This window comes from Onychomys torridus, chromosome 2 (genome assembly GCF_903995425.1).
Source record: "Onychomys torridus chromosome 2, mOncTor1.1, whole genome shotgun sequence".
Taxonomy (NCBI): Eukaryota; Metazoa; Chordata; class Mammalia; order Rodentia; family Cricetidae; genus Onychomys; species Onychomys torridus.
The window spans coordinates 166,973,723-167,000,408 of NC_050444.1; the positions used below are offsets into that span (position 1 = coordinate 166,973,723).

Sequence of the window (26,686 nt, forward strand, 5' to 3'; positions counted from 1 at the left end):
GTCTGGCTCCAATGAGGACACATGCAGTCTGGCCTCAGGAGCAATGGCAGCAGAATGGGGTTCCCTTTAAGGCATGTGGTACATATTGAGTAGGAGCACTGGGAGACCAGAGTCCAATCAGACAGCTCCATGAGACACCATGAATCTCTTTCCAGAGTATGAAAAGGGTCTTTGTTTTTCCCAAGAAGACTGTGCATGGGCCACAGTGAATGGCAACAGACTCAGGAGTCCTACTCAGGAAATGAACTCGCCATTCTCATGGATTGTGGGATCATTTGGGGAAGATGAACAAACGGTGTACCATTTCTTACATGCCTCTAAACTATTTGAGCATTCTTATGAGAAGCATGAAACAATTGTGTTGGCTCTGTTCAGGTGCCCCAACAAAGACCCCAGAAAGCATCTCACCCAGGAGATGGCAGGACCAACAGGGCAGCTATGACCAAGGCAGTGTGGAGAGCAAGCTGCTGTGGGGGAAGGTGGGGCTGTGGTCAGAACCAGAGAGCAGGGCAGGTGAAATAAGGTGACTGGGAGCCAGGCTTGCATTGGGTAGGTGGATGGGTTGCCTGGGGCTCCCAGAATATCTAGGAGTTCTGTCTGCAACCAGCTGTGGAGAAAGGAGAGTCAGCTCAACCAAGGCTGGAGCAGAGTCAGCCTCTGGGCAAGTGACCAAATACAGTGTAAAGAGGGTAGACTCAGCTGCTCAAAGGTGGGGTCTATGATGGGGCATCTAAGCTAATGACAGGAGCCAGCTTGGCCAAGGTAAAATAGACAGTCATCCCTACCCTAAGTAAGCTGATGCTGTGGTCTGAAGACCCAGAATAGACAGAAGGAGAGCATAGACCAGGGAGTGGAGGAATGGCAGCAGCCCTGGGCACAGATGCATTGTGTCTTCTCTTGGACTCATCTGGTGAAAAGGGTATCTGTGGAGTTTTATGGGCAATGAAGACACTGAGTTCCCTTTCAGAGCAGTGTCTTCACCTATGAGGACAAAAGTCTGTATGAGAAGATCATTAACAGTCTCTCTGAGCAACAGCTTGATGTCGATGGGTCCTCTCCACTGGACATCCCAAGCCGAAAAGAATCCGAGAAACTGGATGGTAAGAGCTGGGGAGACTTGTGAGTGGGTAACAAGTACCTACTTCAAACTTCCTGCATTGATTCCTGAGCCAGCCAGGACACTTGGCCTCAGCTAAATGCTGACTAGGCCTAGAAGAGGGCTGGTGTGGACACAAGGGCCTCCCAAAGGTAGCCATCCAAGGGCCACTCTCAGCACAGCCACCTTAGAATCTCAGGTCAACCAGACGGCCAGAGAGCTATCATCTCAACTGGAGACTGACAGGCCTGTGACCTAGGTGATGTTGAGGAGGGTCGAGGTACAGAGTTTTCTCAGGCCTTCAATTGTGTGATAGGAAATATAGAAAATACTCATACATACAATTATACACTGGTTATGGTGTGCATTGAAATTCTATTTGTGTTGAAACTAACAGTATCAATAGACTCCTCAGATGCGGACAACCAGGCTGGCCACATGGTGTACAGGGGTGAGGGCTTTGAAGGCTCTGCCTATGAACTGGTCTCTGCTGGTGCTGGTCTTTATCAGTACCACCAGGCTCTGAGGCTGAGGAGGGAGTTTGTTTTACACCAGCTTCACAGAAGTGCAGATGATACACAGGACAGTTTCAAAAACTGAACAATCCCTGTGTTGAAGGTACAAAAACAAGTACCCTGCCAAGGCACTGACCCTTACTGTAATGTATACTCTACCCGTGGCACTGCCTTCAGTTGTTTTCACCATTTCCTTGTTTTCTTTTTTCTCTTTTTTCTTTTCTTTCTTTTTTTTTTTTTGTTTGTTTGTTTGCTTCATTTTTTTCAAAACAGGGTTTCTTTATATGGCCCTGGCTGTCCTGGAACTCACACTGTAGATCAGGCTGACCTCGAACTCAGAGGTCTGCCTACCTCTGCCTCCTGAGTGCTGGGGTTAAAGGCTTGTACCACTGTTTCCCAGCTGTAGTTTTTATTTTAAGATTTCCAAATTTACCATTTCTTTTGGTTTTGTGTGTGTGTGTGTGTGTGTGTGTGTGTGTGTGTGTGTGCGCCCTTTTTCCCTGTGCCAAAGTAAAAAAAATGTGGGACATCCATCTTACATTTTTTTTATTTTTTTTTTGTTTTGGTTTTTCAACATCTTACATTTAAAAATCAGTAGTTCATTTCAAACTTTAAAAAGTTTTGTTGAGGAATTCCTTTCAGTTTACACTAGCCAAAATTCTACTCATTGTAAGAAATTCTTACTTAAGCTTGAGAGAGCCACAAGCATTTAAAACCCAAGAGTCTCCTGCAGACCATTCTTAGCTTATCCAATCTCTATCAGGAACTGTCATGTGTTCTTTCACTGGCCAACCTGTAGCTGAATTACTTCTCCACATTCTGTATGTGCAATGACACTACCATTGCAGACCAACTTCTTCTGAAATGCCGTCACTAGTTTTTCCTACCATTTTCAGCAACAATCCTTTAGCTGGTATGTGAGGGTCTTCCTGCCACCTCTCAGTAGAATAATTCTCATTCCCTGTAAGAAGCAGATCATCACCCTTACTCAGATCAGCAGAGGGTCAGAGAGTGGAGAATTGGGTAGTAAATGTACTTTCTTTATAGAAACGGTCTGCAGGCAGGTGGGAGTCAGGAAAGAGAGCATGTGGCATCAAGGAAGAGGCAGCTGAATCCTCAGCGGTGGCTCATACAAATTAGCACAAAGCAGGGATTGAGTTTCAGTCTCTGTGAAGACAGCCTCTTGTTCTTGAAACTTTCTCTACTATATTTTTGACCTGGGCAGAGGTGGTGAATACCTTTAATCCCATTATTCAGGAGACAGAGGCAGGTGGATCTTTAAGTTTGAGGCCAGCCTGGTCTACAGAGTGAGTTTCAGGACAGCCAGGATTATATAGAGAAACCCTGTCTTAAAAACAACAACAAAAAATAAATGTTTGGATAAACGGGTTACTTATGCCAGGAATCTATTGACTATCTGAGAGGAATGTACTTTAGGCTCTCTTTTTTAACCAGTTGAACAATTTATCCTATCTAATATACTTTCTTGTTTGTCATGAACTTAGATTAAGTCTTGAAGTCATGAATTGTGTGTTACTCAACTTTCTTTTTTTCAAAGTAATTGCTTGCATTGTGTTGGTTCTTTGCATTTCTGGATACATTTTAGAATTAGTTTGTTGGTTTCTACATACACACACACACACACACACACACACACACACACACACACACTCAAAGTCAGTTGGTATATTGATACATATCTATAGTCCCAGCACCTGGAAGGTAGAGGCAAAAGATCAGGAATTCAAGACCATTGAGTTGAAGGCCAGCCTGAGTTATGCCAGACCGCCAGACCTTGTCTTTTTTTTTGTTTGTTTGTTTTTGTTTTTGTTTTGGTTTTTGGTTTTTCGAGACAGAGTTTCTGTGTGTAGCTTTGGTGCCTGTCCTGAATCTTGCTCTGTAGACCAGGCTGGCCTTGAACTCACAGATACCCTCCTGCCTCTGCCTCCCGAATGCTGGGATTAAAGGCGTGCACCACCACCGCCTGGCCAGACCTTCTCTTTAAAAAAAAAAAAACGAGGGAGAAAGCCTTTCACGAATGTGATCGATATAGCTTTGAATATGTCATCAGTTTAGATATAGTATCTTGACATATTGAGTCTTCAACCCATAAGGATGATGACCCAGTGAGTTGAGTCATCTTTGTTTTCCTTAGCAGTGCCTCAGAGTTTGTGGTAAGTACTTATACATTTTTTAGTTGGTTCAATCTGAAAATCTTAGACTTTTTTCCCAGACTGATTATTGATATAGTCTTATTTGTCTTCTAGAAGCAGAGGTTACAGCTGTGGCCAGTGCCATGACCATGGTTCCTAGCGAGGAGCAGGCAGAGATAACCCTGGGGGAGGTCAGTCTACCTGCCCTGCTAAACCTTGGCTTCTTCTAGCCAGGAGGCAGCTCATCCTCCTCTGGCCCTAGCCAATACTCTCAAGGGCTCTTTCAACCGTCCAGAGCCAGACTAAACCCACAGTCTCCAGGCACCTGTGGTCTCAACTAATACCAAGGTATCCCCTCCCCATGTTGAGAGTAGGTAGGACCAGAGTAGCAGGGCCAATTTCCTATGTGTGGTCCATCTTAGAGAGGACACTAACAACCTCCCTAGCTGAAATGGGGTGTATTCACACAAACTGGAGGAGGAAGATGCAGACAAAGGTTCAGGCTATCTTTCTTGCCCCAGTCCAAATGGACTGTGGGCCTTAGAATCAGGAATGGGATCTTTGAAACTCCAGGGGCTTAGAGGTAGAGTAGGGTAATGGGGACTTGTGTATCCTATACACAAGATATAAAATGCAGCTAGCTCCTACCAAGCTCTTCTGGCATCTAAAGCTGGTAAAAAAAGAACCTGGCCTCTGTGGTGAGGTAAGGGTCTGTGGAATGCACACAGGGGCCTCATTGCTCGAATGAGCCCTCTAAGTCCCACTCTGTTGGGACTCCATAGCAGTAAGCATTCAAGAGCATGTCAGCCTTAGAACTAATACCTGTATGTGACCAAATGGACACCCCAAGGACATGTCCTACTACCCACCCATCCTTGCAGTGGTGGCAAGAATAAGGGCTAGTGGGAAATTCCCTAAGAAAAACCATGAAGGCTGTGTTCTGACCCCATGGCCCTCTTCTTCTTGCACAGGTAACAGAGGGAGAAATTGGCCCCTTCAGTTCCATCAAAGTACCCATTATCTTCAACCCAGTTATCCCAGGAGAAGTCCAGACTAAGTTCAAGGTTATGTTTAAAAATTCACAGTGTCCAACGGTGAGTATCCCGGCTGCCACTTGATGTGATTGATCCCCACCACAGCCACATCAGATAGCTGCCCTCGGTGCCAGGAGGTTTCCATTTGCTCATGCTTAAACCATTAGTGGGTAGCACAAATGGTTGACACCTTAGCTAATAAACACACATGCACATGAGTCTTTAGATGCTCAACAAACTGCTTTTTTTTCCTTCTGTCTCCCCACCCCAGCCTTTTTTATAGTGTCAGAGATAAAAATTAGAACCTTGAGCAAGCAGTCTACCAATGAACCTCACTTTAAGCTTTAGTCCATGCTCTTTTTTTTTTTTTGTAAGTTTTAGATGTGTTTGGTATACATGCCTATGTATAAGTATTCATGTGTGTGGACATACATATATGTACAAATGTGCATGTGTGCTTGCATATATAGGCCAGAGGTTGACATTAGGCATCTTCCTTGATCACTATATACTTTATACATTGAGGCAAGGACTCTCATTTGAACCAGAGCTCACTGATTCAGCTAGAATAGCTAGTCAGTTTGCTCAAGAAATCTCTTGTCTCTTCCTGTGTGCTAGGATTACAGGAGGGCCATTGTGTCTACTGGGCTTTCTTTCCCCCTGAGATAGGGTTTATCTGTGTTTCCTTGGCTGTCCTAGAACTTACTCTTTAGACTAGGTTGGCCCACTGGACTTTTATGTGAGTGCTGGGAACCCAAATTCTGGTCCTGATGCCTACACAGCCAGTACTTTTTCCGGTTAAGCTGTCTGCCCCACTCCCCTAACCCCCAACTCTTAATTATTAGAAATATCTTTCTTTCCAGCTGGGTGGTGGTGGTGCATGCCTGTAATCCCAGCACTTGGGAGGCAGAGGCAGGTGGATCTTTGTGAGTTCGAGGCCAGCTTGGGCTACCAAGTGAGTTCCAGAAAAGGCGCAAAGCTACACAGAGAAACCCTGTCTCGAAAAAGCAAAAAAAAAGAAAGAAAGAAAGGAAGGAAGGAAGGAAGGAAGGAAGGAAGGAAGGAAGGAAGGAAGGAAGGAAGAAAAAGAAAGGTCTTTCTTAGTTTATAAATTTATTAAATTATGACCAGATAATATGAATACTTGGTGAATGTGAATTTCCCAAGGATAGGTAAAGAAGCATTCTCAGGGGCTGGAGACATGGCTTGGTGGTTAAAAACACTGGCTATTCTTGCAGAAGACCCAGGTTTGATTCCTAGCTACCCACATGGCTCACAATTATCTGTAACTCCAGTTCCAGGGTATCTGACTCCCTCTTCTGGCCTCCATAGGCAATGCTGCACATGGTGTACAGATATATATGCAAGCAGGCAAAACACTCATGCACATAAAATAAAAATCAATAATTAAGCCGGGCAGTGGTGGCACATGGAAGACAGAGGCAAGTGGATCTCTGTGAGTTCAAGGCCAGCCTGATCTACAGAGTGAGTTTGAGGACAGCCAAGGATACACAGAGAACCCCTGTTTTGTTTTTGTTTTTTAATATTTATTTACTATGTATACAGAGTTCTGTCTGCATGTATGCCTGCATGCCTGAAGAGGGTATCAGATCTCATTATAGATGGTTGTAAGCTGCCATGTGGTTCTGGGAATTCAACTTGAAACCTCTGGAAGAATAGGAAGTACTTTTCTTTTTTAATTTTTATTTTATTTAAATAACTTTTTTTCATTTGTTTTACATACTGGCCACAGTTTCCCCTCCTTCCTCCTCCTGTTCCACCTCAATGTCTGTAACTCCAGGTCAAAGGTATCCAACACCCTCACATAGACACACATACAGGTAAGACACCAATGCACACAAAGTAAAATTAAATCAATTATTAAAACAAATAGAACCATTCTCCTTTGAAGTAGAACAACAGGACAGCTCAAAGAATGACTTGAACAATCCAGCTTGTCAAGTGTGGATGATTTTTATTAAGGGTTACCTACAGAGGTGGTAACTCAAAGCAGTTACTCTACCCAAGTCCTACTACCTCTGAATCATGTTTGTCTTTTATCTATATGCAGCAGGCCATTGGGGAATGTTAATTAAATCATCCAAACATTAGTAGTTTTGAATGAACCTGCCCCTAAGCCAGAAAAAATGCTAAGAGTATCAATGTCGATCACCCTAGAAGTTTGATATATAATTTGTATATGTTCTTACCTCAACCGCTGGCCAGGGTCTTCTGTCCGAAATGGCAGTTATGTCAGAGTGTCAGGCCAGAAAACCAGTGATCTGTCCTTTTGTTTTGTTTTGTTTTTCGAGACCGGGTTTCTCTGGGTAACAGCCCTAGCTGTCCTGGAACTCCTTTCCTGCCGCTGCTGTCCTTCCCCTCAGAAAGAGACCTGCTTCCTGTGTGTCTGTCTTTTTATTGACTTTCTGTTCTGCCTTCTTATTGGTTGTAAACCCAACCACTTGACCTTCTCATCACTGCCTGTCTATACAGACCTCTAGGTCTCTATGGTTGGTATTGAGATTAAAGATGTGTGTCTCCATGCTGGCTGTATCCTTGAACACACAGATCTGCCTGTCATATGATCAGGAATAAAGGTGTGTGCCACCACTGCCCAGCTTCTGCTATGGCTTGTTATTAGCTCTGACCCCCAGGCAACTTTATTTATTAACAAACAAATAAAATCATATTTCAGTACAAATAAAATATCACCATAGGCTTTTTGTTTTTTGGAGGGGAGGTTGTTGGGTTTTGTTGTTGTTTTGAGAAAAAGGTCTTCTCATATATCTAGTCCAGGCTGACCTTGAACTGGAGACTTTACAGCCTTTTCTTTCTGAAGGGTTGATTATAGGCCTGTCCCACAGTGCTCCAATCTCTTTTCGGGAGCTAGGCTTTGTCTGTCAACCCAGAAATATTTTCTTTCCTGGGAGAACTCTGGATATTCACAAAGCAAAAAAAAAAAAGTTGCGTCTTGTATTATTCCTTTCACCATAGGTTGTGTTCATGTATTTTACAATGACATTACCTGTTTTCAGTTCTCTTGTTCTCATTAATCTTCTCAAGTTAATTACTACCTTATTTTCCCATGGCACTTGAAAAACTCATTTTTTTTTGTCATATCTTCCTCCATCCTGGCCTCACAATTCCACCACATTTCTTTTTCATGTAGAAAGAGAAAAGTCCTTCAAGACTCCCATTTCCCAGGAACACACCCCAACACCTCTTGACAACACAGCAGAACGCAATTTATGTATGTCTCTTGTTTTCCTCTGCGTCATCCTTGGTACCAATATTTACTCAACTATCATCAGAATTATGAGAACTTTTCCCCTACTATTTTTATTCATTACTCACAGTTTATAGGCAAAATGCAATCATTGCTGGTCTAGATTGGATACTTGGATGTTTTGTGCTCAGCACCACCTGTCTCCACTCTGCCAGGAACTCTGCTCTGACATGTTTCCTCAAATCATTTTGGAATGAACAGAAACAGGTAGTATATAAACTGTGGGTAATTCAAGATAGGAACAATTACTTATAACATAACATCAGATAATAGACAGTACCCCGCAAGAATCTAGGTAAGGCCCAGGTACATGGCTATACAAGTCTCACAACAACCCACAGTGCCAACAGCATTCACAATATGAATGGTGTTTGTCTTAATTGGGGATTTTATTGCTGCAATAAACACCTTGACCAAAAGGCCAGTTGGAGAGGAAAGGGTTTATTTGGCTTACACTTCCATATCTGTTCTTCATCCAAGGCAGGGCAGGAACTCAAACAGAGCAGGAACCTAGAAGTAAGAGCTGATGCAGAGGCCATGGATGGGATACTGCTTACTGGCTTGCTTCCCATGGCTTGCTCAGCCTGCTTTCTTATAGAACCCAAGACCACCAGCCCAAGGACGCACCACCCACCATGAGCTGGGCCCTCCCCCATCAATCACTAGTTAAGAAAGTGCCCTATAGGCTTGCCTACAGCTGGATCTTCTGGAGGCATTTTCTTAATTGAGGCTCCTTCCTCTCAGATGACTTCAGCTTGTGTTAAGTTGACATAAAACTATCCAGCACAGTATTCAGGAGCCTACAGTTTCACAGTGCCCACAGTACTCATGAATCTGTAGTTTCCACAGCTCCCACAGTACCCACAGGAATTATTTTTATTATCACTGTAGCCAAATACCTGCCTGACAAGAAGCAACTTCAGAGAGGGGGTTATTTTGGCCCCTAGTTTGAGGGTACACTCCACTGTGCTGGGGAAGGTGTGGTGGTAGAAATGTGAAATTCCTGGTCACATTGTAGTCAGAAAACAGGACGAATGCTAGTATTCAGCTGGCTCTCTATTTCTCTTTCACTCAGTCTGGGACCACAGTCCATGGGTTGATCCCTGGCTTCTCCATTTCTCTCTCACTCAGTCTGGGACCGCAATCCATGGGTCAGTACATCTCTACTCAGGTGGGTCCTCCCTCCTCAGCTAAACATCTCTGGGAACAACATTAAAGACACACCCAGAGACGTGTTCTTTAGGTGATTCTGAGTCCAGTCATGTTGACAATGAAGAATGACTATCATACCACGTTTTCCACAAACCCACTCTGCCCACAGACCCCAAGTTCCCACAATACTCACAGTTTTCATGGTAACCCATTTCCACAGACCACACTGACCACATTTCCCTTAATAAAGGAAGCCAGGCCAGAACTGTGAAATCATTAGGTTCAATGTATCTGTTTCACAGGTTGGTAACTGAACTCCTGCCCTAGCTTCCTTCATTCCTTTAACTTTCCCTTAACAGAGTCCACCCTGCCAGCCTCCCGTCCTCCCTACTGTCCCATGGTTGTACACTGAACCACTCCTGGCTCTGAAAAACCATAAGACCAGCCAGTCCTGTACTCCCTGCCCTCAGGGGTTGAGTCCGATCCCTCCCAATGACAAAGTAGATGGCAGGCTTGTTAGAGAATGCTAGATGTGCTAATGAAAATGCAGCATTCATTGGATATGCCTCAATAATGCCACTAACAACAATAAAAAGATTGACCTGAAGATTTAAAAATGTAAAATAACAAAATAATAGAAATAGATAACCTCCAAGAAAAAGGAGGAGGAGGAGAGAGAAGGACCCATCCTAGCTGGACCACCGAGGCCTGGGACTTCCCTAGAACTTGCCTCCTTTGTCATCTGTTCCTGCCCTCCAGATCTAAGCTCTCCATCAGGTCCTAGTCCCTGCTTTAATAGCTGCTAATAATAGGTGCACTGCCACCTTAGCGGCTCAGCCAGCCTGTGCAGGCTCAGAGACCAATGTTGTGCTAACCTGAATGGCTCCTCACATTATAAGTGTTGTCATTGTCCTCCTGCCTCCTCCACAGAAGAATGTTGCTGGACAGTTTTCTAATTTTGTCTCTGATCCAGAAATAGATTGCATTTTTGGTAATACTGTGGCCTCAGACTTGATAATTGGGACATTTTAAATGGTACAAGACCATTAGCCTATGGAAAAGGAAACCTCCTACCCACTAACTCCCAGGCCAACTCACCCTATTGACAGTACAGAGGACATAGTCCTCTATCCCAGGCTGAGTTCTTTAGTCCATGTAGATTTTCAGAGGCCTCCACTCAACCCATAGCACCAGAACAGTACCTACCAGCCAGTAGGCTTCACCCTTATACCAGGCTTCCGTTAGCTCCAAGTCCTGACATCCCTCCAGGCCCACACCTACTCACCTTACCCAACTGATCAGACCTGAGGAGTCAGAGTGAGGAGAACCAGCAGATGGGGACAAAGATATACGTTTACCACCCCTTTCCTAGATCCCTGCAAAACTACTGAATTCTGCAGTTTCCAGTTTGTGTTCTTTGTGGCAGTTTTACACATAATGCATAAAACTATATAATGCATGATTGTGAAATCAAGGATTTTGAGTTGTTTTGGTTGTGCTGGAATCAAACCCAGGGCTTTGAACATGCTGGGCAAACACTGGTGAGCTGCATCACTGACACAAGTTTTCAAGCAATTAAAAAATCTTTTTTTTTGGGGGGGGGGAGCTGAGGATTGAACCCAGGGCCTTGTGCTTGCTGGGCAAGTGCTCTACCACTGAGCTAAATCCCCAACCCTAAAAATCTTGATAACTTTAAAATTGGGTGAGAAGTCTTTGCCCTGAAGGAGATGGGAATGGGGAGGAGGGGCTGGGGGAAGACGGGGGTGGGAGTGGGGAGGACAGGAGAACCCATGGCTGATATGTAAAATTAAAACACAAATATCCATATAAAAAATAAAATTTGAAATAAAATTTTTAAAAAATTGGGTGAGAAATACATGGCCATTTAGTATTGAGTATAAACATATTGTATGTTTATAATTGTTGATAATAAAAGACATTTTAAGCTGGACAGTGGTGGCGCATGCCTTTAATCCCACCATTCTGAAGACAGAGGCAGGCAGATCTCTGAGTTCAAGGCCAACTTGGTCTACAGAGTCAGTTCCAGGACAGCCGGGACTACACAGAGAAACCCTATCTCAAAAGGAGTTCCATAAGAGATAGCTGAAATTTCGTTTTGGAATGAGTGAGTTTGTTAAGTGTGTAGCAAGCAGAAGTAAAAGACTAAAACAGCCAAGCAACGGAAAGATAGTCAGCATCAAATCAGACACTTAGACTGTCCAGCAGAAACTGACAAGGAAACATTGGAAACCAAAAGCGCTATCTGGAGTCACTGATGAACAGAGATGGTCCCAGACCGAACGTCTTCTCCTGGGTGAGACTTTGAATTAGTCATTTTCCCACCACATACACTTTTGTACCACAGGGTATTATCTGAGTCTTTTACTTTGGGAAGATGAGTGGGAATAATTTACCTCCTGGATATTTGTACTCAGATGCTGTGCTCTCCTTCTGTTGTCAATGGTATTTTCTCCACTGGACTGCTTTTTCCGTTCTCCTTCTCGTGGGGATGGGGTGGGGAGCAGCCCATCCCTGAAGAAGGGGTCTTAGAGGAGACTGTAAGACAAACATGCTTGGATCTGAGTGATTGAGAGGCCAACCCACATCCAGAGCCATCTTCTCAGTCTGTTTTTACTGATCAGCCTTGGACTTGATGTTACCTTTCTGCTGTTATTTGTTCTTTTACTTGGAGCCCCACCAAAGTGACACTCTGCTCCCCCCTACCCCAAGACTCTCTCTGTGGAAACTCCTGCTGACTGATTCAACAGGTCTCCCCAGGTGATTTCTGCTGGATAATTTTTTTTAGACGGGGTCTGTCTAGCCCTTGTTGTTTTGGATCTCAACCAGAATGCCCTCAAATTCACAGAGATCTGCTTGCCTCTGCCTCTGCCTCCTAAGTGATGGGATTAAAGATGTGCACCACCACACTCTAAATCTGCTGGACATTTTGAGCACCAAATTTGGTAATGTTTTACTACCAATCTATCTATGAATCAATCTGCCTTTTTTCCTCAGCTTACTATACACTTAACAAACTCATTCAAAACCAAAAGTATGACTATTATAAATCATTCTCTGGGGGCTGGAGAGATGGCTCGGAGGTTAAGAGCAGTGGCTGCTCTTCCAGAGGACCCAAGTTCAATTCCCAGCACCCACATGGTGGTGGCTCACAACCATCTCTAGTGAGATCTGATGCCCTCTTCTGGCATGCAGGCATACATGCAGACAGAATACTGCATATATAATAAATAAATAAATCTTAAAATAAATAAATAGATAGATAGATAGATAGATAGATAAATAAATCATTCTCTGGCTGGGCGGTGGCTGCACACACCTGTAATCCCAGCACTCGGGAGGCAAAGGCAGGCGGATCTCTGTGAGTTCGAGGCCAGCCTGGTCTACAGAGTGAGATCCAGGAAAGGTGCAAAGCTACACAGAGGAACCCTGTCTCAAATAAAACAAACAAAAAAAAATTAAATAAATCGTTCTCTGGATCCTACAGAATAGGATAATCACATGAAAAATATCACAAGATTCTTCAACACATGTCATGATTATTAACGTCATACTTGTAATACAGTAAGTTAAAAAAAATCAAACCATGAAACCTTTTGCTAAGTATTGTGTTAACACTCACTGGTATCTCCTACATTGCAAAGTAAACACATGTTCCACTTCAGTTATATTTCAGAGCCACGGGTATTGCTGTAGATGTGCCAGTCTGGGTACCCAGGGCCACTGTAGACCTGAAGATCTGCATGTATGACCGACTCTACCAGGACTCTATCACTGTCCACACCAGGTGAGCCTTAAGTTGGGCAGCAGAGTGTCATGCCTGGAGCTGGATACACACTGGCTCTGAACTGTCACCTTAGGTGACAGAGGACTGGGCAGTTAATTGGGCTATGGACCTTGAAGAAAGTGATCCTGAATACCCAGGATATCCCAGTGTTGTGGAGTCATTGTAGAGGAATCTAGGAGAGTCAAGGACAGAGACAGAACTGAAGACAGGAAGGGACCACAACTATGGAAAGCAAGACACCAAAAGGGAAATAAATGGATTTTCCCCTGCAGTCTTCACAAGGAACCAGCCCTGCCTACATCTTAACCTTCAGTCTAGTTAGTCCCACTATGCCTTATGTCCTCCAAGATGCTCAGATGTTACTTTATAATAATGTGTTAGGTCTGAGTTTGTGGAAAGTATTTCAGCAACCATAACACAGACACACTTAATGTGTGCCTGGGTTACTAAGCAAGGGTCTAAGTGACCTAAAGAATATAGAACATAGCAGCAACATGGAAAATAGACAAAATCCAACAAAAGAAGTGTATTTATTTATATTGTTTTACAAAGACAACAGATTTTTGATTAAAAGTATTTTCCTTGAAGTACAACCTGATATAGGAGCATCTAGGTTTCATGACTTCATCAGCTTTGAACCACTAGTCCCCAGACCAAAAAAACAGGTGCTGTTTGTATCAAACCCCTGTCCCTACACCTTCACACATGACCTGGAAGAACAGTATTCCCATGACATGGTTTCCACCAGGCTTTGTCTTGCTCCTTGAAGGTACAGTTAGTAGATGTCCCCAAACTCCTCCCTGGGAACCAGAGAGCTATAAGAGCACTGTCAAAATTCAGGGGAACCTGTTTAGTGAAGGAATGTGGGGCTTCGAAGAAGAGTTTATTGTACTTATTTGGGAGAATGAGTGGAACAGAGTTTTGGATAGGTATTAAGCGCTTCCTGGCCATGTAGGGAAGGAATTTTATCGTTCTTACCCAAAGCACCCAGTTGTCAGTATAAATGTGTTCAGTAATCTTTAAACCCAATGTCACCAGGCAGTGGTGGCGCATGCCTTTAATCCCAGCACTCGGGAGGCAGAGGCAGGCGGATCTCTGTGAGTTCGAGGCCAGCCTGGGCTACAGAGTGAGTTCCAGGAAAGGCGCAAAGCTACACAGAGGAACCCTGTCTTGAAAAACCAATAAATAAATAAATAAATAAATAAATAAATAAATAAATGAATGAATGAATGAATGAATGAATGAATAAATAAATAAATAAATAAATATAAATAGATTAAACCCAATGTCATGTATAACTTTGTTTGTGTGGGTTTACCTGTACGAGTATAGAAAGGTGCTGATTCATGAAGACCATTTGTTGTGTGTGCCCAAGAACCAATGTTGGTCACTGTGTTCAAACAGTGGAACTGACTAGCACTCCAAGTGACTGCTCTCCATGGTATTCTGGGTCTCTAGCAGCAGATGCTCAGGGCCTTGGTCAGCTGTAGTGTTGGATACACACTGTAGGGGCTCAGAGGCAGGTCAGAGGTCATCACAACTCTGGTAACCCTCTGGGCTTTGGTAATCATCCACAGAGCGGGAGAAAGAAGAGAGGCTTTTCCCTCTGTATCCACTTGGTGCTTCCATATGGATGCTTCCAGAAGTATCTATGCACTTGTGGACCCTCCCTGAAGATCTGGCTACTTCCCTCAGTGTCCCTCATAACATCAGAGTCCATGGCATGACTTTATTGTTCCATCTCTGGATCGCTATAGACTCAACTCTCAGGGCCATATTTGAGCACAGGTCTAGAAGACCATGGGTTCAGAGAATAGTCAGCCACAGGACATACAAGGATCATTCTAGAAAGCTCTTTAAGGTTCTAGGACTATTGCCGATGATCCCCAGGCAAACCAGGGAAGAGTTCCCTGGGCCTCCCTCTCCAGGTTACCTTTCCTTCCTTAAGACATAATTCTTCCTATGGGAACAAAAGGAGACTCCCATAGGGAGCAAGCCAGGGCTGTCCTCCAGAGCTGCCTTAGAAGGGGATTTGGCCACTGCTACTGCCTTTGACAGATACCTCATTTCAGGCAAGGGAGAGGAAAACTTCTTTTGGACACAGGAAGACACAGGTATGCTCTAAAAACTGGATACAGACATGTCTGTTCTTCCTCTGTCTGGTTCTGAGTTATAAACTTGTCAGTAGCGAACACCTAACCATCCAGGGCCTCCCAAACTTCCTGTAAAGAATCCTGGGCAGGAAGAAGCAGGACCCCCTAGGGAGAAGGCGTCCTTCACAAGCCTTCTAGGCCCTGCACTAAGTATCAGTCTGCAATACTTCTTCCAATTAAGCACTCTAGTCTCTAAGAACTGATTTGGGCATATTTCAACACAAATTTTTATTATTATTATTATTTAAAAAATTTTTTTCAAAAGCTAGGTGTATTGGCATATGGCTATAAACTCAGCACTTAGGAGGCTGAGGCAGGACAACTGAGTTATATAGTTCAGCCTGAGCTATATAGTGAGACCCTGTCTTAAAAAAAATAAAATAAAATCAGGGTCAGCAAAATGACTCATCAGGAAGGCACTCACTGTTAAAGCCTGAAACCTGAGTTCAATCCCAGAACCCACAAAAACACAGGCAATAAATAATTCTGCAGAGTTCTCCTCTAGTCTCCACACATGCAAAGTGCTCCTGTGTGTGTTTGAGTGTGCACATGCACTTGGGTGTGCACTCATGCATACACACACGTGTGTGTGAGCACACACACACACACACCATGCATAAATACACAACAATAATGATTTTTATTTTAAAATTTTTTTATTTCAACCAGGTATAGTGGCAAGTGTCTTTAAAATTCCAGCACTTTGGAGGCAGAGGTAGGAGGATCTCTGTGAGTTTGAGGCCAGCCTGGTCTATATACCAAGTTCTAGGACACCTAGGACTATATATAGAGACTGTCTCAATAAATATACATTATTATATTTCATTTTATTTTTTGTGTGACTTCTTTGCCTGGTTATATGTATGTGTATACTTGGTGCCCATAGAGGTCAAAAGAGGGTATCAGATCCCCTGGAACTAGAGTTACGGATGGTGGTAAGACACCATTGAGTGCTGGATCCTCTGCAAAAGCAACAAGTGCTCTTAACCTTTACAGAGCCATCTTTCCAGCCCCCAATAATAATTTTTAAAAATTTTAATCAATTTAATTTCAGAACAAGACATCCCTTAAGAAACAGCATTGAAGCTGCTTTCTAACCACCAGTGTGCTATGCTTGGCTCAGAGTAACAGGCCCACTGCATATTGCACACTGGCTCTATCATTAGAAGTACCTTAACCAGTCAAAGGACTGAGCATGCAAAGCCACCTGTGACCTCTTGCAGATCAAAAGCAGCCCTGCGCCTGAAGTTTGAAGTCTGTAAGGAGCTGAGAGGCCACATAGAGCTTCTGCCAGAAACTGGCTACATCCAGGCCCAGTCCTCCTACTCAGTACAGCTCAAGTTCCTGCCTCGGTGAGAACTGGGAAAAGCCTGGAGCATGATGGGAGCGGGTGGGATCCATGGGTGCCTTGTGCTGATCACTCTGCTGGATCACACATCCAGGATGTACCATCTGCCAAGATAAGAACACACTGACCCTCCAAGCGTGGCCCGCCATCACTTCCGATCAGACTCAGTGAACACCTTGCTCTTGTGAGAGTTCTTCCTGCTACTCCCTGAGTTTGTGTCAGCTTACAGCACACACTTGAAGCTTGTCTCTTTACCTTCATCCCAAAGGCCTGTAAGGTGTGCCTGTCACTCAGTTCTCCCTGCATCCCCCTGTTCCAAAGCCCTTCTGTTCTTGCCCCTGGGGTGCCTGCACTGCAGGTGTTACAGAGTGTTTTGGTATGTGGTATGTCCTTTGGCTTCTGCCTTTCCTAGGATGGACTTGGAATAATTTACTTCAGCTTCTCTGGTGCTGTGGCAACCCAAAGTACTGATTTTCACTTCAGCAGCTCTGTTGCCCTACGTGACCCTTAGTTCCTGCTACTGAACCTATTTTCCATGCTAAGATCTAGATCCTGGGCTGTCAACAGAGTTTGGACCACAGAAGTAGGTGTAGCAGGCTGGGGAGTGAGGTGGCTATGGATCTGCCTCCAGGCCTCGGCACTCATAGGGTATCGAAGAGGAGCTGGAGCTGGTTTTTAAGATCTGACCTGGTTCGTGGTAAAGGGGAATCTTTTCTTTGTACTTTTTTTAAATTTTATAATTTAATTTTACATATCAGCCATAGATTCCTCTGTCCTCCCTCCTCCTGCCCCCCTCCCCCTAGCCCACCCCCCTCATTCCCATCTCCTCCAGGGCAAGGACTCACCTTGGGGATTCAGCTCAGCCTAGTAGATTCAGTACAGGCAGGTCCAGTCCTCTCCTCCCTTCACTCAGGCTGAGCAAAGTGTCCCTGAATAGGCCCCAGGCTTCAAACAGCCAGCTCATGCACTAATGACAAGTCCTGATCCCACTGCCTGGGTGCCTCCCAAACAGTTCAAGCTAATCAACTGTCTCACTTATCCAGAGGGCCTGATCCAGTTGGGGGCTCCTCAACTATTGGTTCATAGTTCATGTGTTTCCACTAGTTTAGCTATTTGTCCCTGTGCTTTTTCCAATCATGGCTATCTAGAAAAGAGGACCCTAAGAAAGACACAGGAATCACCCAACAACAGAGATATGGGTGAGATCTACATGAGCAAACTGGGTGGCGGGTAATGAAGGGCAAGGGTCGAGGGAAAGAGAGCTTAGGGGAGCGGGATCCCAGCTGGATCAAGAACAGAGAGGGAGAACAAGGAAAAAGAGACCATGATAAATGAAGACCCCATGGGAATAGGAAGAAGCAAAGTGCTAGAGAGGTCCCCAGGAATCCACAAAGATACCTCCACAATACACTACTGGCAATGGTTGAGAGAAGCCCGAACTGACCTACTCTGGTGATGGGATGGCCAAACACCCTAACTGTCGTGGTAGAACTCTCATCCAATGACTGATGGAAGCAGATGCAGAGATCCACGGCCAGGCCCCAGATGGAGCTCCAGGAGTCCTATCTGCGAGAAAGAGGAGGGATTGTATAAGTGAGAACTGTTGAGACTATGTTTCTTTGTACTTTTATTATTATTATTGTTGTTATTATTATTATTATTATTATTACTATTATTATTATCGAGACAGGGTTTCTCTGTGTAGCTTTGCACACTCTGGAACTCACTCTATAGTCCAGGCTGTCCTCAAACTCACAGAGATCCAGCTGGCTCTGCCTCCCAAGTGCTGGGATTAAAGGCATGGGCCACCACCACCCAGCTTCTTTGTACTTTTTAAAAGATATTTCTATAATGAGACTAACTCTTTTGTGATCAGAGTCATGCCATGTAGCTAGCCCAGCCTACCTTATGATTTTCTGACCTATTACAGGTGTATAGCATCCAACCCAACAAAAGCAAACTTTTTTTCCTTTTTCAGTACTGGGGATGGAACCCAGGGCCTTGTGCTCTACCACTGAGCAACCTGCTTTTAGACTGATTTTTCAAAAAGGATTTTTAGGATTCCTTCAAGTGATAGACTCCTTACCATTTTATTGATTTTTGTCTTTAAAATTATTATTTTGAACTGTTGCTTAAAGTTTTTCTGTGTCCAGCCCGATCTGCAGCTCCTCAGACCCCAAGTAAACACACAGAGGCTTATATTAATTAAAACTGCTCAGCCATTAGCTCAGGCCTACCACTGACTAGCTCTTACACTTAAACTCAGCCCATTTCTGTTAATCTATTTGTCTCCATGTGTTCCATGGCTTTACCTGTGTACCATTACATGATGCTCCCTGGATGGTGGGCTGGCATCTCCTGACTCAGCCTTCCTCTCCCAGAATTCTCCTTGTCTGCTTATCCTGCCTATACTTCCTGCCTGGCTACTGGCCAATCAGTGTTTTATTAAACCAGTGTACAAAAGCATTATCCCACAGCACTGGACTAAAGAGATGGCTCAGCAGGTAAAGGCACTTGCCACCAAGCCTGACAACCTGAGCTCACTTACCAAAATCCACACAGTAGGAGAGAACAAACTCCTGTAAGTTATCCTCTGACCCTCTTGTGTAAACAATGGTATGCGCATTCCTCAAAACAAACACATTTTTAATTTTATTGTAAAATTATAATTGCATATATTCATGAGATAAAATGTGATGTCTATACACACACATACACACACACACACACACACACACACACACACACACACACACACACAAAATATAGCATAATTAAACCAAAGTTTTTGGTTTTGGTTTTTAGTTTTTTGAGACAGGGTCTCACTATGAAGACCAAGCTCACAGAGAACCACCTGCCTCTGCCACTAAAGAGCTGTGAGTAAAAGTGTGTGCCACCACATCTGACTGAGCTAAGCTTATTAACATTCTTTTTAATTTTTTTTTATTGAAAATATGCTTTTCCCCGCCAGGCGGCAGTGGCACACGCCTTTAATCCCAGCACTTGGGAGGCAGAGCCAGATCCAGGACAAGCACCAAAACTACACAGAGAAACCCTGTCTTGGAAAAACCGAGAGAGAGAGAGAGAGAGAGAGAGAGAGAGAGAGAGAGAGAGAGAAAGAAAATAAACTCTTTTCTCATACAATATATCCCAACTACAGTTTCCCCTCTCCACCGCCCCCCCCCCAGCTCCCTCCACCTCTCCTCTCCCCCAGATCCACTCCCCACCCTTTGCTTAAAAGCTTTGCTTTTAGAAAAGAGCAGGCCTCGAAAAGACAACAGCCAAACATTACAAAACAAGATATAATAAAACAAGGCAAAAGCCCTCATATGGAGGCTGGACAAGGCAACCCAATAGGAGGAAAAGAGTCCCAAGAGGAGGCAAAAGAGTCAGAGATACACCAGCTCCCACTCTTGGGAGTCCCACAGGAACACCAAGCTATTAGCCACAACTTATACACAGGACCTGACACCACCCATGCAGGTCCAGTGCTTGCTGGTTTCAGTCTCTGTGAGCCCTGCTTAGTTGATTGAGTGGGCCATTTAATTGCAAGACATTTACTTTTTAAAGTTAGTATACAAAATGATGGGTTTCCTTATGTTATATTCATACATATGTCATTATATCGTGTTCTTATTCATCTTACCCTTCAATTTTAGAACAGTTTTATTGTACAAAATATAAAGAAGAAAAATATATTCAAGTGGATCCTTCCTCTTGCAGATACTCCCTCCCAGAAGATGCAGGAAAGTATTTTGACCAGGACAGTCGTGTTCTGGAGGCTCCGATGACAATCTGGGTGGCTGACCAGGTCTGTACAGGACACTTTCTGGGAATGTTAAGCACTCCTAGGGAACAGGTGTCTGCTGTGGGAGGCCAAACCCTGTCTCTCCAATGACAATGCCTAAAGAGGTAGAACCTTGATTTCAAAACCCATCCTCACTTCCCAGCTGGTGATATCCAGTAGCCTGAAAGGCAGCTTTGCCTCCTATCCACATAACCCCTGCATAGTATGAAAGAACAGAAAAAGGCTTCTTCTTCTGGTCCAAGTAGGCTTGCTCAGATACCTTACCCACATATGCACACAAGAAATACACCTATGGGGCTAGAGAGATGGCTCAGGTGTTAAGAGCATTGGTTGCTCTTCCAGAGGACCCAGGTTCAATTCCCTGTACCCACATGGAAGCTCAAAACTGTCTGTATGTAACTCCTATTCCAGGGGATCTGACACCATCACACAGACATACATGTAGGCAAAACACCAAAGTACATAAAATACAAGTAAATAAATTATTTTTAAAAAAGAAATATGCCTACACAATTGAACACAGATACACCAGTGAATGCACCACATATACACATAGATATACATGTTATGACCTTATCAACATGGGTCCACATGTATGTATGTGCTTACAAACAATATGTCCACACATAGCCACACCTGGTTGATGCTTTAGACTACTGCTTGCACTCACTCTAGTCTCCATGGAATTCTGGCTCAGACACTCAGTTGTTCACTAGGAAATACTGAGGAATAGTCTGGTTGAGAAACTCATGTTCTGAAAATAGTATGCTGTTGGCCACACGGCACCAGAACTGCCTTTATTATTTGAGGCTTTTGCATAAATCTTCCAGTGGCTGGGAATGTTCTTTGCCGTTTGCACCTTAGATCAAACCAGTGGGGTTCACTGTCCAAGCCATCGTCACCACCTCAGACTTGGAAATCAGCCCCTTAGAGATAAGCTTTGGCTACTGTACCATCTATGAGGCTATCAGGACAGAAATCAGCCTCAGCAACCTCTCACTGTTGCCCCAGGAGTTTGGGTTCGTTGGACTTCCAAAGGTACCTCCTGTGGTCATCCCTGGGGATATGGAGCAGGACATAACAGCTGCCCTCCAGGCCCAGGTGTCAGCCACTCTGCTGCCCTGTAAAATCTCCCAGTTGAACCTTTCCTTGTCCTTGATGCCCCCAATTGGGCCTCTCATGTTTCTGGCTGTAAGGTACCCAAGAAGCTCCAGACTCTCTCCCTCAAACTTTCTAAGACTTCCCCTGCAAGCCCCACAGGACAGTCCAGGAGGATGCCCAGGCCTCACTGCCATCAGCTCTTCCTAGGTTGTCCCTATCCACCCATACACCTATCTTACATACCTTACACTCAGTGAGGTTGAGCACCCACACACACACACATCTTTCAAACTCTCATACCATCCGTGTGCCCTCCTAAACTGGCATGTTCACATGTCACTTCCCCATATAGGGTACACAGTTTCCTACCAGCTTCTCTACAGAGCATGGTTTTCACTTTGACTATGTTCCCATTCCCCAGTATGTGGACATCCAGCCCAATGATGGGTTTGGGACGATCTTGCCACTGGAAACTTTGCAACTTGATGTGATCTTCCAGCCCATTAAGGCCAAGGAATACAGATTTGAGCTGGTCTGCAAATCTGAAATAAACCGGTAAGCCTGCTAGGCAAAGGAGACATGTGACCATGCTGTCCTTTCCTCAAATCCCACCAGGCTTACCTCGGGGATGGGGTAGACAGCACTGGTGACCAATAGGAGCCCAAGACCCAGGGATAGATAGCTTTTACTTTGGACTAGTTTACCCTTGTATATGAAGAGATAAAGAAATAATGAGTCAGTGAATGTGAGTATTGTGAACATGAGCATCTGTGTGCATATCAGTACATTGTGAAAATTATCTTTGTATAAGTATTCATACATTAATCACTCTCAAGGTTTGAAATACGTCATTCCTTGCTTTCCTGGGTTTCTGTTGGGAGGTCTAGTGTTATTCCAATATATTTACCTTTGCAAGTTGGTATCTTGCACACACTCAGTTGGTAGAATGCTTGCTGCACGTGCTTGAAGCACTGAATTTGATCCTCAGCACCACATGAAGCAGTGCTGTAAGTGTTTATAATACCAGCATGTGGACATCAGAAGCCAGAGTAGAGGTTATCTTTGGCCAAGTAATGTGGTTGAGGCCAACTTGGGCTATATAAAACCTGTCTCAGAAACTCAAAACAAACAACCCCCCCCCTTCTTTTAATATTTAAAAGGAGTTAGAGAGATGGTTTAGCAATTAAAGACACTCACTGTTCTTGCAGAGGACATCAGTTCAGTTCTCAGCATCCACATGGTGGCTCACACCATCTGTAACTCCAGTTCCAGGCAATCATGTCTTCTCTGGCCTTCTCAGTCTCCTGCACACACACAGTACACATAAACTTATACAACTGAGCATGTGTGCATGCATACAAGTGTATACACACACACACACACACACCCTTTAATTTGAAGATTGAGCCAGGTACAGTGGAGTATGCCTTTAATTCCAGCCCCCAGAAAGCAGATCTCTGTGAGTTTGAGGCCACCCTGGTCTATAGAGTGAATTCCTGGCCAGCCAAGACTACACAGTGAAACCCTGTTTCAAAAACAAAACAAAAAGGGTCTGAGAGCTGTGGGGATGACTCCGTGGGCAGAGTGCCTGCTGTGGAAGTCTGAGGGTCCAAGTGTGAGTCCCTGGAACCCACACAAAGCGCAGACCTGCGTCTGTGACTCCATTGTTCATGTGACAAACGGCAAGGCAGAGAAGGTGAAATCCTTGGAAACTCAAGGGCAGCTGGCTGACATGTAGCCATGAACAGCAACACAAAGAGAGGCCTTGGGCTGGTAAAAGGATCATGGGTAAAGGCACTTATTGCCAAGCCTAGCAACCTGGTAGGAGAGACTTGGCATTCACAAACACACTAAATAAATATAAAGGAAATTTTTAAATAAAAAAAGAGAGATCTTGCCGGGTGGTGGCGGTGGCGGCGGTGGCAGCTTTAATCCCAGCACTCAGGAGGCAGAGGCAGGTGGATCTCTGTGAGTTCGAGGCCAGCCTGGTCTCCAAAGTGAGTTCCAGGAAAGGCACAAAGCTATAGAGAAACCCTGTCTCGAAAAAGAGAGAGAGAGAGAGAGAGAGAGAGAGAGAGAGAGAGAGATCGAGATCTTATCTCAAAACAAGGTAGAAGGTAAGAACCAACTTCCAAAGTTGCCCTCTGACCTCCACCCTCACGCTATAGTATGTGCAAGCACACACTCACACAATTAGACACAAATATCATACAGACACATAAAAACGTGCATCATACACACACAAACTGAAGAAAAATATTTAGAATTTTTAACTTGGGTAGTGGCACAGGCCTGTAATTCCAGCATCCAGGAAGCAGAAGCAGAAGGACCAAGTCTGAGGCTATCCTGAGCTATATAGTGAGTGAGCTATAGGCCAGCCTAGGCTACATAAAAAATAAAGGATTCCAGTAAATTTTATATTTAGTCATTATCATACTTTATGCATTTATTCAATTAAGTATTACTAATAACTCTCTACCCCAAAAGATATTAACTTACATATTTGAATATTTGAACATATTTTGTATATGTGTAGGTAGATTTGTGTGCAAAATTGGGTGTCTGTGTCAGCATACATGTGTGTGTGCCTGTGGATGTCAAAGAATTTGGGTGTTGTTCCTCAGGCACCTTTCACTATCTCTTTGTGACAAGGCCTCTTGCTGGCTTGGAACTTTGCCAAGTAGGCCAGGCTAGCTAGCTAGCAAGCAAACTTCCAAAGAATTGTCTGTTTCTCACTCCCAAATCTCACAAATGCTGGGGTTATAAATATATGTCATTATACCCAGATTTTTATGAGGGTGCTAAGGATTAAACTTGAGTCAATGTGTTTATAAGACAAGTGCTTGACCAACTGAGCCATCTTCCCAGCCCCTGAACACATTTTTGTTGTAGATGAGAGTTTGATGGGATAATCCATGTACTTGTTTAAAGTATTAAAAATACATGTAATGGGGCTGGAGAGATGGCTCAGTAGTTAAGAGCACTAGTTGCTCTTCCAGAAGACCAGGGTTCAATTTCCAACACCCATTTGGTGGCACACAATGGTCTGTAATTCCAATCCCAGAGCATCTCATGCCTCTTTGGCCTCTGGATGCACTGCAATCATGCGGTGGGCAGACATGCAGGCAAATGCCCACTCACATAAATTTAACATAAACCTTGAAAGCTGGGGCAGTCATAGTGCATGCCTTTAATCCCAGCACTTGGGACGCAGAGGCATGTGATTCTCCAGGTTCAAGGCCAACTTGGTTTACAAATCAAGTTCCAGAATAGACAGGGCTGTCTCAAAAAACAAAAACAAATTTATTTATATATATGTGGGTTGTTTGCTTATCTGAATATGCACTGTATACATACAGGTGTGTAGCTGTAATTCTAAACCGTCTTATTAAATAAGAAACACAGAGCCAAATAAAGAGTTAAAAGCCAAAATCACATTTCAGCACAAATAAAATATCACCATACAGGTGCCTACAGAGATCAGAAGAGGACTTTGCTCCCCTTGAACTGGAGTTACAGGTGGTTTAAGCCCCCATGTGGGTGCTGAGAACTGAACCTGGGTCATCAGCAAGAACAGCCAGGGCAGTACTCTTAACCTCTAAGTTAATGGGTCTCAACTTGTGGGTAGAGACTCCTTTAGGGAGGAGTCTCATTTCAAATATTTATATTAGGATTCATAACAGTAGCAAAATGACAGTTATGAAGTAGCAACAAAAATAATTTTATGAGCTGGGCGGTGGTGGCTCATGCCTGTAATCCCAGCACTTGTGAGGCAGAGGCTGGTGGATCTCTGTGAGTTCGAGGCCAGCCTGGTCTACAGAGCTAGTTCAGGACAGGCTCCAAAGCTACAGAGAAACCCTGTCTTGAAAAACCAAAAATAATAATAATAATAATAATAATAATAATAATAATAATAATAATAATTTTATGGCTGGGGGTCCCACAGCATGAGGAGCTGACTTTACTAATGGGCCGTTGCATTAGGAAGATTGGGAACCACTGCTGTAAGCCATCTTTTAGCCCTGCAACTCTTATTTTTAAAGCAACTTATAGATTTTTATTTCGCTTATATAATTTTGCTTACACATTTTCTCCACATTGGTTAATGAGGTCATAAACAACTGTGATGACTATAGGAATAAGTATTGGGCACCTGAGGCATCATCAGCTTAACATGTGGAGAGCTGTGTGTCTCCTCCACTCAGGGCTGCAGAGGGACCACAGATGCCACGGCACAAAATGAACATAACCCACATGGTTGTTTTCAGGTGCTTCAAGGTGTCTTGCCAAGCAGTAGGTGTCCACCCACCCCTGGAGCTGTCCCACTACCAGATCAAGTTTTCAGCCACTGCCTTGTATGGCACCACTGTGTCCACACTGTATGTCATCAATTCTCACCTGAGCATGAACAAACTGACCCACTCCTTGCCTCGAATTGGGTCAGAGGAAGCAACCCCAGTGGGACCAACATCCTTTGAGTTCTTGGTACCCCCTAATTCACCCATCACCATCTCACCATCCGTGGGGACTGTGTTACCAGGAAAGGTGAGCATGGGCCCCACTGACAGCCTAGGAGGCAAGGCGGCAAGGCATCCAGGCCACTCTCCAGGGTCCCTGGCTTGGTATACCTTAACCACAGGTATTGAACCACAGCAAGGCCAAGGGTATGAGCCAGGGGCTCAGGAGCAGTGGGAAGAAGACACAGTGCCCCTGGCCTCACCTGAGCTGAGAGGCAGAGCTCTGAGAGGAAGCTGACCCAGCACATGCCTGCCTGGGGCTGGAAGGAAGATGTGCAGACTGTCAGAACAGCCAAGTGTTGGCTTATAGTAGATAGCTAAAGAAAGCCACACAATACCTGCCTCAAAGAGCACACCTGTGGCCCACTTCCATTCAGTGTCCTATTGTCTGGTCACCAGCAGGATTCAAAGGATACAGTTATCTAAAACATGTTCTGTCAAATTTAGAAATTACTACCTCAGTATTGGTTCTCATCTCCCACTGAGTTACGACAGTGTCTAGCTCTATTTTTCCTTCTACTCTGCCTTTTCCCTTCTCCTTCCTCTTCCTTTTCTGTCTTCTCTCCTTTTTTCTCATCTCTGCCTCCCCTGCTCACTCTTTTCCTCCTCTGTCTTTTCTTCCCCCTCTTACCTGTCATTTCACCCCCCAAACTCTCCCCCACACATTCTGAGCATCAAGGAGATGTGGTCAGCAAATCACCGAGGATTCTTTCCTGAG

The 26,686-nt window shown here is 44.2% G+C and overlaps 1 protein-coding gene across 37 annotated transcripts in view; it reads left to right on the top strand.

Annotated features, from left to right (window-relative positions):
* The window catches only part of Cfap74 (cilia and flagella associated protein 74), a 75,961-nt gene that overhangs the window by 39,583 nt on the left and 9,692 nt on the right, over positions 1-26,686 (top strand). For 32 of the 37 annotated variants that reach the window (XM_036179032.1, XM_036179047.1, XM_036179035.1 and 29 more), the window contains 9 exons: positions 968-1,100; positions 3,879-3,955; positions 4,736-4,858; positions 12,920-13,041; positions 16,418-16,546; positions 20,266-20,353; positions 21,215-21,388; positions 21,873-22,006; positions 25,720-25,996. In XM_036179032.1, the coding sequence (XP_036034925.1) occupies positions 968-1,100; positions 3,879-3,955; positions 4,736-4,858; positions 12,920-13,041; positions 16,418-16,546; positions 20,266-20,353; positions 21,215-21,388; positions 21,873-22,006; positions 25,720-25,996 (1,257 nt within the window). Of the gene's footprint in view, positions 1-967; positions 1,101-3,878; positions 3,956-4,735; positions 4,859-12,919; positions 13,042-16,417; positions 16,547-16,636; positions 16,727-20,265; positions 20,354-21,214; positions 21,389-21,872; positions 22,007-25,719; positions 25,997-26,686 lie in introns of those variants that run through there. The other 5 variants (XR_004944242.1, XM_036179065.1, XM_036179040.1 and 2 more) reach the window with 4 other exon arrangements.